The sequence below is a fragment of the Cetorhinus maximus genome, chromosome 23 (assembly GCF_964194155.1).
Source record: "Cetorhinus maximus chromosome 23, sCetMax3.hap1.1, whole genome shotgun sequence".
Lineage (NCBI taxonomy): Eukaryota > Metazoa > Chordata > Chondrichthyes > Lamniformes > Cetorhinidae > Cetorhinus > Cetorhinus maximus.
This window is the reverse complement of record NC_135901.1, coordinates 19,902,654-19,920,901: the sequence shown is the minus strand read 5'-3', so window position 1 is coordinate 19,920,901 and position 18,248 is coordinate 19,902,654. Positions and strand designations below refer to the sequence as shown.

At 43.5% G+C, this 18,248-nt stretch overlaps 2 protein-coding genes across 2 annotated transcripts in view; one reads left to right on the top strand and one right to left on the bottom strand.

The window, feature by feature from the left end:
• Window positions 1–18,248, top strand: part of LOC144697205 (uncharacterized) — a 306,206-nt gene that overhangs the window by 168,019 nt on the left and 119,939 nt on the right. The window lies entirely within an intron of this gene.
• Window positions 4,408–6,714, bottom strand: LOC144697071 (uncharacterized). The gene is made up of 2 exons (XM_078568875.1): window positions 6,645–6,714; window positions 4,408–6,183 (listed from the first exon to the last, which is right to left on the bottom strand). Exon 2 carries the CDS (start codon window positions 6,060–6,062, stop codon window positions 5,121–5,123), a length of 942 nt encoding a protein of 313 aa, XP_078425001.1. The 5' UTR covers window positions 6,063–6,183; window positions 6,645–6,714; the 3' UTR covers window positions 4,408–5,120.

The following is an 18,248-nucleotide window of genomic DNA, read 5'->3' as shown; positions in this document are numbered from 1 at the left end:
AAGACAAACCCAGTTATTCCAACTAACAATCTAGTAAATCTTCTTCCTTAAATAAGGAGACCAAAACTGCACAAAATATTCGAGATGTGGCCTCACCAATGCCCTGCATAACTCAAGCATAACATATTTACTTTAATGCTCTATTCCTCTCGTAATGAAGGACAGTATTCCATTCGCCTTCTTAATTACTTGCTGTAACTGCATACTAACTTTTTGTGACTCACGCACAAGAACATCTAGATCCCTTGCACCTCGCAATTCTGCAGCCATTCTCTGTTTAAGTAATACTCTGCTTTTTTATTCTTCCCGCCAAAGTGAACAACTTCACATTTTCCCACATTAAACTCCATCTGCCAGTTTTTTGCCCACTCACTCAACCTATCTATATCCATCTGCAACCTCCTTGTGCCCTCTTCACAGCATACTTTTCTGCCCATCTTTGTGTCATCTGAACATTTAGCTACCTTGCCTTCACTCCCCTCAGCTAAGCCATTGATATAAATTGTACAAAGATCAGCCCCAGCACAGACCCCTGCAGGACTCCATTCTGCCAATCAGAAAAAGACCCATTTATGCATACTCTCTTTTTTTTTGGCAGCCAGCCAATCCCCTACTCCTCAACCCCCACCTATGGCACCTCCCCATGCCCACGCAGAAGATGCAACACCTGCCCCTTCACTTCCTCTCTCCTCACCGTCCAAGGGCTCAAACACTCCTTTCAAGTGAAGCAGCATTTCACTTGCATTTCCCCTAACTTAGTCTACTGCATTCGTTGCTCCCAATGCGGTCTCCTCTACATTGGAGAGACCAAACGCAAACTGGGCGACCGCTTTGCAGAACACCTGCGGTCTGTCCGCAAGAAAGACCCAAACCTCCCTGTCGCTTGCCATTTTAACACTCCACCCTGTTCTCTTGCCCACATGTCTGTCCTTGGCTTGCTGCATTGTTCCAGTGAAGCCCAACACAAACTGGAGGAACAGCACCTCATCTTCCGACTAGGCACTTTACAGCCTTCTGGGCTCAATATTGAATTCAACAACTTTAGATCTTAAACCCCCCCTCCCCCCATCCCCACCCCGTTTCTCCCCCCTCCCTTTTTTTTTCAATAATTTATATAGATTCTTCTTTTCCCACCTATTTCCATTATTTTTAAATCTAAAACTAAAACCTTGTTAGTCTTTCCACCCCACCCCCACTAGAGCTGTACTTTGAGTGTCCTGTCTTCCATTCTTAATTAGCACTTTTCTTAGACAAATATCACCACCTTCAACACCTCTTTGATCCTTTTGTCTGTGACATCTTTTGATTATCTGCTCCTATCACTGCTTGCTTATCTCCACAATCACCACACCCTCAACTTCTCTCTCCCCCCGCCCCCCCACCTTAAACCAGCTTATATTTCTCCTTTCTCCTAACTATGCTTCAGTTCTGCCGAAGGGTCGTGAAGACTCGAAATGTTAACTGATTTCTTCTCCACCGATGCTGCCAGACCTGCTGAGTTTTTCCAGGTAATTCTGTTTTTGTCTTTATCTACCCTGATATGTTAACCCCTACACCATGAGCTTTTATTTCCCAAAATAACCTTTGATGTGGCACCTTATCAAACGCCTTCTGGAAATCCAAGTACAGTACGTCTACAGGCTCCCCTTTATCCACAGTGCATGTTACTCCTTCAAAGAACTCCAATAAATTGGTTAAACATGATTTCCCTTTCACAAAATCATGCTGACTGTTCGTGATTACCTTGAGTTTCTCTAAGTGCCCAGCTATAGCTTCCTTAATGATCGATTCTAACACATCCCCCATGACAGACGTCAAGCTAACTGCTGACTGTTTTCTGCCTCCCTCCCTTCTTGAGTAGAAGGGTTATATTTGCTACTTTCCCGTCAGCAAGTCCTCCCATTCAAATACCCTATAAAAGGAGTTCACAAAAGTTAGCACAGAATAAAAATTCAGAACAGAATAATTCTAGTTTAGTTCCTTTTTAATACTTTGTTCATGGGATGTGGACATCACTGACAGTATTTATAGTCCATCCCTAATTGCTCTTGGAAGGTGAGCCACCTTTTGAACTGCTGTAGTACATGTGGTGTAGATGCTGTTAGGAGGAGAGTTCCAAGATTCTGACACAGCAATGATGCAGGGATGCCAATATATTTCCAAGTCTGACTTATGGCAGAAGGAAGGTTATTGATTAAGCAGCTGAAGATGGTTGGGTCGAGCATACTAACCTGAGGAACTCCTGCCACGATGTATTGGGACTGAGATGCTTGACCTCCAACAACCATCATCATCTTTCTTTGTGCTAGACATGATTCCAGGCAAAGGTTTCCACTCTGATTCCCATTGAATTGAATTTTACAGGGGCTCTTTGATGCAAAACTCGGTCAAATACTGCTGTGACGTTAAGGACATTCACTCTCTCCTCACCCCCAAAATTCAGCTCTTTTGTCCATGTCTGGACTAGGGCTGCAATAAGATCTGGAGCCGTGTGGCTCTGGTGGAGCCCAGAGCATCATTGAGCATGTTTTTAGGTGAGTAAGAAACCAGAATTGGAGGAACTTCGGGTTCATGAAATCAGCGAATGATACAATGCAGGAGGCCATTCAGCCCATCATGCCTGTGCTAGTCCACTTTCCTGCCCTTTCCCCGTATACATGTATTCTTTTTCCAATTCAAGGATTTATGACTTTATTGAAAGTTACTATTATTGTTAGTGTACATGTGAAAACACGGTGCTTTTGGATGATGTCATTGAGTGGCAGCATGTAGATGAGAAATAGGAGGGACCAAGGATAGATTCTTGGGGGACACCAAGTTCAAGGACTTTGGAGAGGAAAGGGAGGTTGGAGATGGGCGGTAGTTTGGAAGGCTGGTGATATAAAGGGTTCTTTTTTAGGATGGATGGTAACAGTGGATTTAAAGTGAGAGGAACAGTACAAAGAGAGAGAGAGAACTGTTAACAATATCTGCTAAAATGTGGAAGTTGATGGTGAGCAGTTTAGTGAGAATTGGGTGAAAGGAACAGAAGGCAGGTCTCATGAACAAGGTTTTCTCTGGGGGAGATGGAAGACAGGAGAGAAACTGGGAAAGATGTGAGTTCAGAGCTCAGAGAAGGATGTTAGGAAATAGGGATAGTTTAAGTGAGTTACATTTATATTTTTTGAGTGTCAGGAATGAAATTTAACTTTAATCTTTAAGTTTAATTTGTATTTCTGTATCTGTGTGTTAAGAAAGGTCAAATTTCACTTTAAAAAGTTGCCTGCTTTTCTAATGAGTTTTATGACTCCTAAGGAGATGGTAAACAAACAAGGGTGGGAGAATTGGACTGTTGCCTAGCAACGTGGGTCCGGAGATGCAGTTCCCTCCCACAGACAGGCACACAGAAAAGCCAGGAACAGCAGTTTTGTTTTGGAAGCTGTTGGAGTTCAGCTGGTTTGGAAGACAGCTGCCAAACAGAAGCCACCTAAAGGTGGACAGACAACTAGTCCCAAGCTAAAGAAAAACCCCAAAAATCCAGAGGAGTGGAAGAGGGGAAAGTCCAAAGAAGGCCACCTTGTCAACGGAAGGACGGGATCCTGGTAAAGGTCCTGTTAAGTTAAGAGCAAGGAGCAGAGAGAAAGGCTCCATGCTTCAGATTTAAGGAGACAAAAGCATCAGAAAGCAGATTTAAAGTGAGAACATCTTGCTCGAGGTGAAAAAGTCCAAAGAGGCAGCTGAAGGTCTTTAATCTTTGCTATGGGCATGTGAGGCAGTGGTACTTTTAACAGCTGAGACAGTGAGACAGAGTGCATGGAAGAGAGCTTGAATGTATGTGGTGACCCAGGGGAGAGGAACATCAGAAGGAGAGTTTAAAACCCTGGTGGTGGGCCCTTGTGGAAGGCATCTGACAGAAAGCATCAGTGTGGGAGAAGATTCCAAGGTGAGCTCTTGGAAAGCGGACATTGGAGCCCTTCACGTGAAAGACAGAGTTCAGTGAGACTGGTTGGCTCACAGAGTGACGAGTCTGGGGGGAGCTGAGGAGAGATCCAAAGCATCTGGTTTAAGTGGCATCTGTCACTTGGTTTCAGAGCGTGGTGTGTCTGACCACAGGGTGCCTATTAGTTTACATCGACTGTGTACTTACTGTGGACATTAGAGTATAAGATAGCTTTTGTAACCTGTGTTAGCCTTACAAATCTGTATATTTCTGTAAAGGTATAGTTGTGGGTGAAGGAGTATTGTAACATAGTTCATTTTTTCTTGTTGAATAAATGTTTTATTCTTTTGTTAAAAGTTCACCAGCTGACCCGTTCAGTAGCTACTCTCCACGTATCTAAACAAACAAATAAAAGTTAGGATCTATCAATCTGGGTTCCACTCTGGGATCAGGTTTGTCCAGGGGTAAGCTCAGCGGGGATCATAACAAGGGTGGACTTTAGAGGCAGTTTGGTCCGGTGGGCCATTGGAAGGGAGGGAAGCTGCAGAGGCAGCTGATCAGATTGTTTCAATCTTAGTGACAAAGAAGCTTCATGAGCTCCTCACACTTGTTGTTGGAGATGAGGATGGAGGAGACAGGAGAGAGGGAGCACACTTGAAAGGGAACTAACTTTTGTCAGAGATATTAAAAAGACTTGACACAGCATGTTTAACACAAAGCCAATTTATTTGACTTTTATCTCAATTATTAGTTCACATAACTGGTTTGGAGTTGATTAACATCAGCAGAAACAGACCCCAATGTACATGGATCACTCGTGGATGTGAATGACATAAAAATCCAATCACTGCCGTTACTTGTGAACTCGCTGGTGCTTCAGCAGGTTGGATAAAGTAGTGCATCCCTTGCCACATTCAGAGCAATTGAACGTTCTCTCCCCAGTGTGAACTCACTGGTGTGTCAGCAGGATGGATGACTGAGTGAATCCCTTCCCACACTCAGAACAGGTGAATGGCCTCTCCCCAGTGTGAACTCGATGGTGTACGCTGAGGTGGATTGACTGCCTGAAACTCTTTCCAAGGTAAGTGCAAATAAATGGCTTCTCCTCAGTGTGAATTTTCAGGTGTTGCATCAGCTCAGAGGGCCCAATGAATCCCTTCTTACACATGGCGCAGGTAAATGGCCTCTCCCCAGTGTGAACTCACTGGGGTGCAGTGAGTTGTTCTGATCCCCTGAACCCAGTCCCACTGTGAGAGCACCTGAATGGCGTCTCATCAGTGTGAACACGTTGATGGCGCATTAATTCCCCAGAGCCCTTATAGCACTTCCCACAGTCTGGACATTTAAAAGGTCTCTCATCAGTGTGAACACGTTGATGGGACATCAGTTCCCGTGAACTTTTATAGCACTTCGCGCAGTCTGGACATTTAAATGGTCTCTCATTAGTGTGGACACTCTGGTGCTTCAGCAGGGTGGATAACTGTGTGAATCCCTTCCCACACTCAGAGCAGGTGAACGGCCTCTTCCCAGTGTGAACTCGCTGGTGTGTCAACAGCGCAGATGACTGAGTGAATCCCTTCCCACACTCATAGCAGGTGAACGGCCTCTCCCCAGTGTGAGTACGCTGATGTACAATGAGTTCATCTGATCGCCTGAACCCAGTTCCACAGTGAGAGCACCTGAATGGTCTCTCATCAGTGTGAACACGTTGATGGCGCATCAGGTCCAGGGAACTTTTATAGCACTTCCTGCAATCTGGGCATTTAAAAGGTCTCTCTCCAGAATGAACTTGCTGGTGTTTCAGCAGGTCGGATGACTGAGCGAATCCCTTTCCACACTGGGAACAGGTGAATGGCCTCTCCCCAGTGTGAACTCGCTGGTGTGTCAGCAAGTGGGATAACTGAGTGAATCCCTTCCCACATTCAGGGCAGGTGAATGGCCTCTCCCCAGTGTGAACTCGCCGGTGTAGCAGGAGGTTGGATGACCTAGTGAATCCCTTCCCACACTCGGAGCAGGTGAATGGTCTCTCCCCAGTGTGAATGCGCCGATGAGTTTCCAGCTCAGACGGGGATCTGAAACCCCCGTTACAGTCTCCACATTTCCACGGCTTCTCTACACTATGAACCGTGCTTTTTCCTTCCATGTTCAAAATCCGATGATGTTCAGATTATGATAAATTGGGTGACTCTGTCAGATCTGGATGTGACATCTGGTCGGAATTTGACGACCGCAAATCTTCCCCTTCTGGTACCCTGTGTAATTGACTGAAAACAGAAAAAAAGGAGTGAGAAAGAATTCACATTGCCGAGCTAAACCACTCTGAAGATGATGGAATGCGCCCTGAGGCCATTGCCCCCTCAAGAGCAACTAGGGATGGACAATGAATAATGACCCAGCCAGCGAAGCCCACATTCTATAAATGAACAAAGATGGCGACCGCGTGTTCCATTGCCCCAAACAAAGATGGCGGCCGCGCTGAAACATTGCCCTCCGAAGATGGCAGTCGCACATGCGCCCTCCTGCCCATTGCCCCCAATAAAGATGGTGGCCGTGCTGCCCATGGCCTCCTAGGATGGCGGCTGCAAAATCGATCCTAATGCGGGACCGCGAGCTTCTTATTTGCGGCTTAAGTCCGACAGCCAGTGTTTATGAAACCTCCTCTTCCTACACCAGGTGTTTATGAAGCGTCCCCTCTCCATCGCCCGCTCCATTCGACCTCACTCACCCGCTGTCTCCAATCAGTTTCTGCTCGCCCTGCGGCTCCAACACCAGCCCGGGCGACAACACCCAACTGCGCATGCTCCAGTGAGAGCGCCATTGCGCATGCGCAATGATCTCATGTTGTGCAGATAGGACATATTCTCCCTCTCGGTGAATCCTGGGTAAGCGCAACGCCATTGACAATCGATATGTTAAATAAAAAATCATATTTTGTGGTCCGATTACGATTTGAATACTAGGTATTAAATGATTAGGTCAGCTGATATAGCATCCAAATTCGTGGGATCCGCTCCATCGTTCTGTATTTGAGTAAAACCAGAAAAAACAAATTCCAAATGTGAACTCACTGGAACCTCAGCAGCTGGTGTGAACAGGCGTTTCCTTTCTCACATAGAGAACAATTAAACAGCTCCTAACCACTAAGAATGTGCTGATTGTATATCAATTGCTTTGAACATCTAAAACTGAAATGTTAACTGTTGGAAAAACTGAATAGTACACATATGTACACATATGAAGTATCCGAATGGCCTCCCTCTGATATGACTGCTGTTGTGTCAGTAAATGGGGTGATCAAATGAATCCCTTTCCACATGCAGCTGATGAACAGTGTTTCTGTGATGTGATTGTACCCGTGAGTTTCGAGCTCAGATCGACTTTGCAAACTCGATGCAACAATTTCCACATTCTCGAGGTTCCCTGACCAAGAAAAGCAAAATACTGTGGATGCTGTTAATATGAAGTAAAAATGGAAAATGCTGCAAATACTTTGAAATTGAGCAACTTCCAGATCAGGACTAGAATTTATGTGTGATGCAGCTGTAGCATGTGGGAACTGGTGGACATCAATAAGATTCACATCAACCACACCTGCAGTAAGCATAACTCGAGGAATTTCAGCTCAGAGCTGTTGAGCTGGGGCCTGAAGTTTGGACAACGTGATACATCAGGGAGGGAGAAAGTTCCCTGGGCAATTTGATCCAGAAAACAGTCACTCGCCTTAAATTACGTAAAATCAGATTCAGTCTGTGGTCAGGAATAGGAGGGTGTGACTACTTCGTGAGATAGGTATGGGTATGACAGGTCGTGAGACAGGTCTGTGTACTTGTCTAACGGGTTCAAAATTCTTGAAGCTTTCCTGGACAGCACCATGAAATGTGAGCAAAGTGACCCAGTAATCCGGGTACTGAGTTCCAGGGAACCAATCAAGTGGGGGGAGTAAAACGGAATGTCGTAGCAGTAGGGGACAGTAGCCAAGAGTGTGAGTCCTGAATGGTGTGCAGCCTGCCAGGTAATAGATTTAAGGTCATTCCCTCAGAGCTACGGAGGAATGTGGAGATGGAGGGAGCAGGCCCATTTTTTCTGATTCAAGTAGATACAGCAACATGGGTAGAATCAAGTAAAAGGATCTTGTAAAGGAGCATAAGCAGCTCGGGTCTAAATTAAAAAGTGAACACAAAAGTCATAACCTTTAGATTACCATCTGAGCCACCAGTAAATTGGCATGTGGTAAATGAGATCAAAACGTTGAATTTGTGGTTCAACGATTGGTGTGGGAGAAATGGGTTGTGATTCATGGGGCAATAGCACCAGTAGTGGGGGAAAAGGGAGCTGTACCATTGGCAATGAAGTTTATTGGAACCACACTGGGATTAGTGCCCAGGTGAATCATAAAACTAGGGTTGTAGAGAGGGCTTTAAGTGAAATATTGGAGGAGGGGAAAGGGATGACGTGAGGGGAAATTTAGAAAGTTGACAAGAAAGGATAAGGCACTAGTGGAGGCTAGCAATGTGGGTAATGATAACCAGGGTGTGATAGGAAGGGGCAGAACGTACAAATATAAGAGTGCAACAGCAGCAGGGTCACAGTAGGGGAAAAAATGACAGAAAGACAGATTTAAGACTGTTAATCTGAATGTATCAGCATTTGTAACAAGATGGATGAATTGGTAGAAAAAATAGAAATAAATTGTTATGATAACATAGCCATTACAAAGATGTTTCCAGAATTACTAAGGCTAGGAACTGAATACTCAGGGGTAGTTGATATTTTAAAAGGATAAGATGAAATGAAAAGGGCACAGGTTAGGCCTGTTAATAAAGGATGAGATTGGTACAGTAGTGAGAAATGATCTTGGCTCAGAAGATGAAGATGTGGAATCAGCTTGTTTGGAGATAATGCAATTAAGGGTAAGAAGTCACTGTTGAGAGTATTTTATATGTCACCTAACAGTATTGAAATGGTAGGATTGATAATAATTGAAGAAATAATGCGGATTTGTGAGAAAGATAATTTAATAATCGCAGATGATTGTAATCGGCATATAGATTGGACAAATTGAATTGGCAGAGGTAGCACTGATGATGAGTTCATCGAGTATATTCAGGACAGATTCATCGAACAATACATTGTGGAGCTAACTTGGGAAAAGACTAACTTAACTCTGTTAATGTATAATGAGGCAGGATTAAGTAACACTGTAAGACATTTGCATTGCATGTGAAAATCAGACAGGTCATTCAGAATCCTGTAATAATCATGTGCTGGATCAGCTATCGCGCTTTCAAGGATTCAGCGTCCTTAGTTGATGCTGGTTTTTGATGGGATAGTTGAGGATACAGGAGTTCGAACTCAGCAAATACCTCTTCCCATTTGATTTAGGATGAAAGTAATCCAGAATTGAAACCATGTGGAGGAACATACTCCTCACTTTCTGACAGTACATGGCCAGAGAGATGTGTTACATGTTTAGTGGATTTGTTAATTGTGTTGCCAAACTGCATATTTCCAATATGTGGATAATAAGTTCACTATATTTAAATCCGCAGCTGCATGTAATAATTTTCTTACATGTCTTAATGGGCTACATCCTGCACCCAAATTCACCTTTGAAATGAAGCAGCCAAATGAATTCCCTTTCCTTGACCTACTAGTTGAGAAACCTTCCAAGGGATTCTCAACCACGGTCTAATGCAAGCCTACCTTCACTGGTCAACTTACACATTGGGATTGTTACAGTTCCACGCACTATAAGATTGGTCTTGTAAATAGGGGCTAAGCCATTTGCAAGCTTAATGCTGAAATAGAGAGCATCAAAGGCATCCTACGCTATAATAGCTTCCCTGATCAGAGCATTTCATGCTGTATATTGCACAAAATCCTGAACGGGCCTAAGATCATCACTTTCAGCCCTGAAAAGTGCCCAGTCTACCTTAGATTACCCTGGAAGGGCAAAGTATTTCACAAATTTGAGCAAGAGGTGAAGCTAGCTGTTTCACACTGTTACTATGCAGTAGCAACACGAGTGGTATTCACCACTAACAGGATGCTGCCGTCAAACCAAAAATTCTGCCTATAACACAAATAAGTAATGTGATATATGAATTTCAGTGCCAGTGTGATGCTAGGTATGTAGGCTGTACGCCCCAAAAGACTGGTGGATCATATCAAACAGTATGTCCCAGCTGTGGTCCACAGACCGTACTTAACCAGTCCATGCTTACACAACTCAAAACAGTGTCCAACATTCGATGTAGTTCCACGGTTGGACAACATTTATTGAATAATCCTCAGTGTGCTAAGAATTACACTGACAACCAATTTAAGATCGTCAGTCGGGTTCACATTCTGGCACATTTGCATGTACTGGAAGCTACATATATTAATACACACGACCCTGTTCTAAGCTGATAGAAAGAACACAAATTGCGCCTGTTTCAGCAAAACAAAATGAGTGATAGCCATTCGCTGACTCATTCCTCAGGGCAATGCCTTGACCAATCAGGGTCAACCTGCCTGGTTTAAATTTCAAGTAATGCCCGGCAGTTAACTGTCAGTCAGCATCACTGGTGCATTCTCTATGGCAACACCTCTACCAAACAGCGTCCACTTGCCAACCAATCAGCACTCTCTTATACAGTATAAATTATTGTTTTCCCTTTATATTGGTAATCATGAAAAGTGTTGTGATGAGTGCAAGGTGAAAAGCTTTGACATGTCTTTTTTGATCAACACTCAAGTTCTGTATGACCAAGCGGTAATTGCATGAGTTATGGTGACATAGCAATACCTACATTCACATTGGGTGAAGGTCTGGGTGAAGGCACTGGGTCACCAGGGCAGAAAATTGGTATTCCTTATGTTAGGAAATCACGAAACTGGCCCAAGTTAAGTAAGAGGTATCAGGGAACAGTGAAATGCTGCACCAACAGGTACTTGCGTCATGGAGCCACAAACATGTTAAAAGTCTATAACCCAGTTCAGCTTGGAGTATGAGTGATAGAAAAGGAGGCAGAGGAAAGGAATCGAACTGAATTGCCCTAAAATGAAGAAAGGACCAATCAATGGGTAGTGGTTACCAGAGCGTACAAACAACTGCACAATGACATAGCGGATGAGATTGTGCCTGTCCTCGTACAGTTCAGAGGCATTCCCCTCCCAGAAGTCCCGTGTTCTAAACAATATCAGGAATTCTTTAATCAGTTAGTGGTAAAGATGATACAAGACTTCATGAACAAGAACTGTGCTCAGAACGCCTGGGGAGAATTGTCGGACCTGGGAGAACTAAACGCAACATGAGAGAAAAACTTTGATAATGTTGAAGGAAATCAGAAAATAGGGAAAGGAAGTATGTTGAGGAATTGGTGCCACCACAGGCACGGCAATTTGAAACAGGGTCGATATAGAAAGTAAGATGGAACATAATGAGGCAATGAGAACAGAGCTACAGGCAATGTTGTTAGATGACAGGGAAAGAGGGAAAGAGATAGTGGAAGAAATAGGCTGAAGTCTCTTAACCACTAAAGATGAAGTAATCCCTTAGCAACGAATTCAAGAGACTATGAGCAGTATAATCTGGGACAAACATGAGGCAGTAAAAGAGACAGCTAAAGCTATCACATGTTCCATCTATGGGATCTACATGCGAAGTCAGGTAGGGACAATACTGGAGGGCATAGAGAGTAACCACATTTCAACTTATATTAATGATGCCATGCTTGGTAGAGTGGAAAAGGCCTGACGGCTTGGGTTATCTGACCTGGTAAAGGGAGATGGAAAATACTAGTGTGGAACTGTCGTGCCTGTGGTACTATGGTTACCTATCTTAGAGGAAGGCACTGAATGGGAAGTCTATAAAGTAGACTCCATTGGTACCTATGATGAGGGAATCCACGTATCTCACGTAACACACCCAAATACCCTGATTAATCGAGGGTACACACGTTGAATGTTGTACAGAAAGGGTGGAGTTTTTATGTGTTATTGTGATGTTAAGAACCTGGGGAAACCAGCTTGTGAGCTCACTTTAGATCATCGGTCACCGACTTGCAAAATGGGTTTGAAGAATTGGAAGGATGAGGTCAAAAATACCACGTGTACATAGGCCAAGGGGTCTATTGTTTCACTGAGAATGATATGTGGATGAAACATAGGACACAATGGTGCTCCACGGCAAGAACCACTTTTTGTTTCAAACCCACTCAAGTGACCCTGATTGGAAGTGAGGTTCTATTCCCCATACCTACTCACAATGTCTCTGAACTGAGAATCGGGTTTGGAATGCAGGAGCGAGCATTGAAGGCCATAATTCAGCTCGGCCACCCCATACCTCCACTGTCACCAAATCTGAAAGATATTGTCAAGGGAACTGAAGCTTCCCAAACATGTGGTTAAGATGCATAATGAGAGGTGAGAGAAAGGAATTAAGGAACTTGGAAATGGCAAAACCCACTGGTGGCAAACTGTTGTCAATGCAAATGAACTGGTTAAGAATTATTTCCACCATTGTTGTGTTCGTATAACTGATAAGCACAATTGTCGTTATTTTCATCATTCATTACTTGAGGGTCCTCACCAGGAGATTGCAAGTTCATACTTCTGATCTGAGTTGGAAGTCAATTCTGATGCCCAATAGAAACCAATTAGATAAATTGAATAGCGAAGTATCAATATATTGGACGATATATTTCATCCTCAATCCGGGGACTGTTGGTAGTTTCAAAATCAATAGTTTTAGTGTGACTTGACTGTTTTGTAATCTGAGTCAATACATTATTTAATATAATAAACTAACATGGTCAAGCAGCCATTTTGAATTAATCCAGAAGACATTTTAAAACTAACCAGTTACTGCATGATTGGAAACCAGCCAGGAATGATTGAACAAAATTGTGAGCCTCAATTGTGTGACAGTTGAAGGATAAGTCATTAATCAATAGATGTATTGGTAAAGGCTGGACAAATAACATTTAACAGAAAGCCTGTAATGTTTACACATATTAATTTTAAATATACTAATTGTACATTATGAGACTGAACATTGTAAAATGATGTTTCTCAAGGCAGTCCAGAAAGATGAGGTGTGCTAAGTCGAAGCCTTCATGACCCTACGGAGTCACATAAAGATGGGTAATGAATAAAGCGTTATTCAACATGGTTTTGTGAAAGGGAACCATATTGTATTACTAGATGGGAAGATGTTCACATATGTGAGAAATCAATAATAAATAACAGGCAGTTAAGTTAACCAATTTTTTGTTGCTCATCGCTAATTGCCCTACAGAAGGTGGTGGTGAGCTGCCTTCTTGAACAGCTGCCTTCCATGTGGCGTAGGTACACCCACACTGGAAGGTCCTGTCTAAAGAGCCTTGGTGAGTTCCTGTAATGCATCTTATAGATGGTGCACACTGCTGCTACTGTGCGTCGGTGGTCACGGGAGTGAATGTTTGTGGGTGGGGTGCCAATCAAGTGGGGAGCTTTGTCCTGGATGGTGACAAGCTTCTTGAGCATTGTTAGAGCTGCACTCATCCAGGCAAGTGGCGGGTATTCCATCACATTCCTGACTTGCAGATGGTGGACAGGTTTTGGGGAGTCAGGAGGTGAATTACACACTGCAGGATCCCTAGCTCCTGACCTGCTTTTGTAGCCACAGTATTTATATGGCTTGTCCAGCTTATTTGACAGTTAGACTAATTCGAGATAAGAAAATATGAGTTAAGGGGGTAAAATGAAGACTTGGAGAAGCCATTTTGCTGGCATGTTCTCCACGTACTGACTGTCCAAGACAGGATTCTGAAAGGTCGACTGTTCACGACCAATCATCACTTCACACCATCAGCTTGTTCACCTGAGGAAAACGTGAGAAGTCTGTTTAGTTGTTCAGCTGTTTCCTTTTGCTGTTATTTGAAACCTTGTTTTCTATCTTCTTAATTTGTTACCTTTTCATTGTTAACAAATCTTCTGAATTTACCATCGGAAGTATTCAGTCTTGCCCAATGGCTGAGTCTAGCGTGAACCAAATGATTTGCTGGATAATTCACAATCAGGGAACGTCGGGTCAAATGAGTTGTACCCCATAAACCATCTGTAACACCCCTTACACCATGAGCTCCTATTTTGTTCTGTAACCTTTGATGTGGCACTCTATCAAATGCCTTCTGGAAATCTAAGCACAGCATATCCACAGGTTCCCCTTACCTTGTTGCTTGTTAATTCCTCAAAGAACGCCAATAAATCAATCAAACATGATTTCCCTTTCACAAAACCATGTTGACTCTGCCTGATTACGTTGAGATTTCCTAATTGCCCTGCTAAACCTCCTGAATAATAGATTCTAGAATTTTTCCAATGACAGTTGTTAAACTAACTGGCCTGTAGTTTCCTGCTTTCTGTCTCCCTCCTTGAATCGATGAATCACATTCACTATTTTCCAATCTGATGGGATCTTTCCAGAATCTAGGGAATTTTGGAAAATTAAAACCAATGCATCTGCTATTTCAGCAGCCACTTCTTTTAAGATCTTATGATGAAGTCCATCAGGACCAGGGGACTTGTCAGTTTTTAATTCTAATAATTTTCTCTGTACCATTTCCAGTACCTGGTGCCTGTTTTAAGTTCCATATAATTGTTTTAAGTTCCTCCTTTCCTTTCACCTCCTGATTCAAACTTATTTCTGGGGTGTCATTTGTATCCGTTACAGTGAAGACACACACAAAACATCTGTTCAGTTCATCTGTCATTTCCTTATTTTCCATTATTAATTCCCCAGACTCACTCTCCAGAGGACCAACACTCACTTCACATATTCTTTTCCTTTTTAAATATTTGTGGATATTGTGTTTTTATATTTCTAGCTAGCTTTCTCTTATACTCTAATCCCCACCTCTTTTTAACAATCCCTACTCATTCTTTGCTGTTCCTTATATTCTTTACATGGTATTACAAAAACTGTAGATTTCCAATTGTTGTTGATGGTTCCCGTGTGTTCACCTCTCAGCTGTAGGCAGTACCCGGTTAAGTTTTACCCAGCACAAATATGTCTGTGATGTCACATTCATCTCATATTTATAAAGCTCCTTTCATGCAGTGAGAAACGTCCCAAGGGACTTCACAGGAGCGATGACCCTGAGACACATAAGGAGATATGAGAATGTTAAACTGAGGATCCCGTCAGCCCTCTCAGGCGGATGTGAAAGATCCCACAGCCATTATTTTGAAAGAGCGCAGGGGAGCTTTCCCCCGTGAGGCCAATATTTCACCCTCAACCACTCTGACTAAAACAGATCATCTCTGGTCATGATCACATTGCTGTTTGTGGAGGCTTACTGTGCACAGAGATGTCCTAAGGCTGTGAAAGGAGTTATGTAAATGCAAATTCTGTTAACTCCAGTTACTGTAGTTGGCAGAAGTATCATCAACACCTACCCAATATTATAATTAACAAAGTTCACTCCTGAATTTGATTAACAGCAGCAGAATCAGAGCAGTGCAGTCATGCGTGAATTTGCTGGTGTTTCACCAGATAGGATAATCAATTAAATCTCTTCCCACACATGGAGCAAATGAATGGGCTCTCCCCAGTGTGAATTTGCTGCTGTGTCAGCAGGCTGGATGTTTGATTAAATCCCTTTCCACATATGGAGCAGGTGAATGGCTTCTCCCCAGTGTGAACCTGCTAGTGTCTCAGCAGATTTGATGATCGTTTAAATCCCTTCCCACACCTTGAGCAGCTGAATGGCCTCTCCCCAGTGTGAACCCGCAGGTGTGTCAGCAGGGTGGATGGTCGTGTGAATCCTTTTCCACATTAAAAGCAGGTCAACTGCCACTCCCCGTGTGAGTGCGCTGATGTACATTAAGATCAGATGCTTGCTTGGACCCAGTCCCACAGTGAGAGCACCTGAATGGTCTCTCATCAGTGTGACAATGTTGATGGATCATCAGATCCTCAGAACTTTTGAAGTAGTTCCTACAGTCTGGACATTTAAAAGGTCTCTCGTCAGTGTGAACTCATTGGTGTGTCAGAAGGTGGGGTGATGTCCTGAACCTCTTCCCACACTGTGAGCAGCTGAACTGTGCATATCCGGTTTGAATGCGCTGGTGCACCCTCAGTCCGTGTGGGTTTTCAGAGCTCTTTTCACAGTTGGGGCATTTAAAATCTCTCTTGTTGGTGTGAACTTGCTGCTGTTTCAGCAGTTGGGATGAGAGAGTGAATTATTTTCCACACACGGAGCAGGTGATGGCCTTTCCTCTGTGTGAAGTGCCTGGCATCTCTGAAGGAAGATTAATTGAGTGAATCCTTTCCCATACATGGAGCAGATGAACGGCCTCTTCCCGGTGTGATTGCATTGATGAGTTTGCAGATTAGACGGGGATCTGAATCCCTTCCCACAGTCCCCACATTTCCATGGTTTCTCCCTGGTGTGAATGGTTCTTTTTGCTTCCATGTTCAAAGGCTGATGATATTCAGGTCCTGATGAATTGAGCGACTCTGGCAGATTTTGATGCGATTTTGGTTTGACTTTCCCAACTGCAAATCCTTCTAATACCATGTAAAACGAATTTAAAACTGAAACAAGGGACTGTGAAAGAGAACCGACAAAAACACAAAGGCAGGCTGTGAAATTGAGCTGAATGAATCTGGTAATTTGTGGGGGCGGCAGGAGGAAAAAGTGACCATGAAAACTGCTGGATTGTCATAAAAACGCAACTGGTTCACTAATGTCCTTCAGGGAAGGGAACCTGCCTCCCAGTCTGGGTCTACACAAGACTCTGGCCTCTATGGGAGGAGAGAGTGAGAGGTGGAGGAGGGGGAAAGGAGATGGACTTCATAGATCTGCAATTCAACCAGAATTTTTGATAGAATCTCCCAAACCCATGACCCCCACCACCTGGAAAGACAAGAGCAGCTGGTGCATGGGGAAACCATCAGCTCCAAGACACACAGCAGCGAGTTCACACTGGGGAGGGGCCGGACACCTGCTCCATGTGTGAGAAGGGATTTAATCCATCATCCAACCGGCTGATGCACCAGCGAATTCAGCAGAGACCCCAGGGGTTGGAGTCTGCTGTTAATCACATTCAGGACTGAACCATGTTCATTCTGATAATTTGGGTTTGTTTCTGCTGATAATAATCTCTGTAACTGGACTGGAGGTTTAATATTCTGGAAATCAGCTTGTTTTACTTTGTAACCCTAACTCTTTAAGTAAAGCATCTTTCTTCGGCTGAGAACAAACAGTGATTTGCTTGTAATGTTTTCAGTTTAGTTACTGTATTCAGTGCTGACCATGTGTCCTGCTCTACATTGGGAAGATCAAACTCAGATTGGGTGATCACTTTGTGGAACAATCTCCGTTCAGTCTGTGAGCTTGACCCTGAGCTTCCAGTCACTTGTCATTTTAATTCACCGCCCCACTCCCACTCTGACCTCTCTGTCTTCGGCCTCCTGAACTGTTCCAATGAAGCTCAATGGAAGCTTGAGAAACAGCAGCTCATCTTTCGATTCAACACTTTACAGCCTTTAGAACTCAACATCGAGTTCAGCAGTTTCTGCACCAACAGAGAGTCGTCAGGATCTGGAACTCTCTACCTGAAAAGGAGGTGAAACCTGATTCTATAAGAGGTTTTAAAAGGAAGTTGACAGGGATTTGGGAGTAAGGAACTTTCAGGATTACAAACAGAAAGTGGCTGTGTGGGTCTAAACCTAACTTCTCTTTCAAAGAGACATCACAAGCACATGAACAAAGGGGAGATTGTGTTATAGTGGTAATATCACTGGGCTAGTAATTCAGAAACCTATGGTAATGCTCCGGGGATCTGGGTTTAAATCCCATGGCAGATGGTGAAATTTGAATTCAATAAAAATCTGATGATGATCGTTGTAAAAGCCCATCTTGTTCACTCATGCCCTTTAGGGAAGGAAATCTGCTATCCTTACCTGGTCTAGATGTGACTCCAGACCCACAGCCATGTGGTTGACTCTTAAATGCCCTCTGAATGAGGGCAATTAGGAATGGGCAATAAATACTGCCTAGTCAGTGATGCCCACATCCCATGAATGAATTTTGAAAAACAGACTGGAATGGTCTCTTTCTGTGCTGCAAGTTTCTATGATTCCAGGAGTTGGCCATTTAGCTACTTGAGCCTGTTCCACCACGAAATGAGATGATGGCTGATCTGTGATCCTTTGCCCCCTTGTCCCTTAATAGCTTGGGTATTCATCATTGACATTGGTTCATCAATGTCAGATTTAAAATTAACGTTGACCTGGAATGAACGGCCATTTGATGAGTAGAGTTCCAAACTTCTATTGACATTACATGGAAAAGTG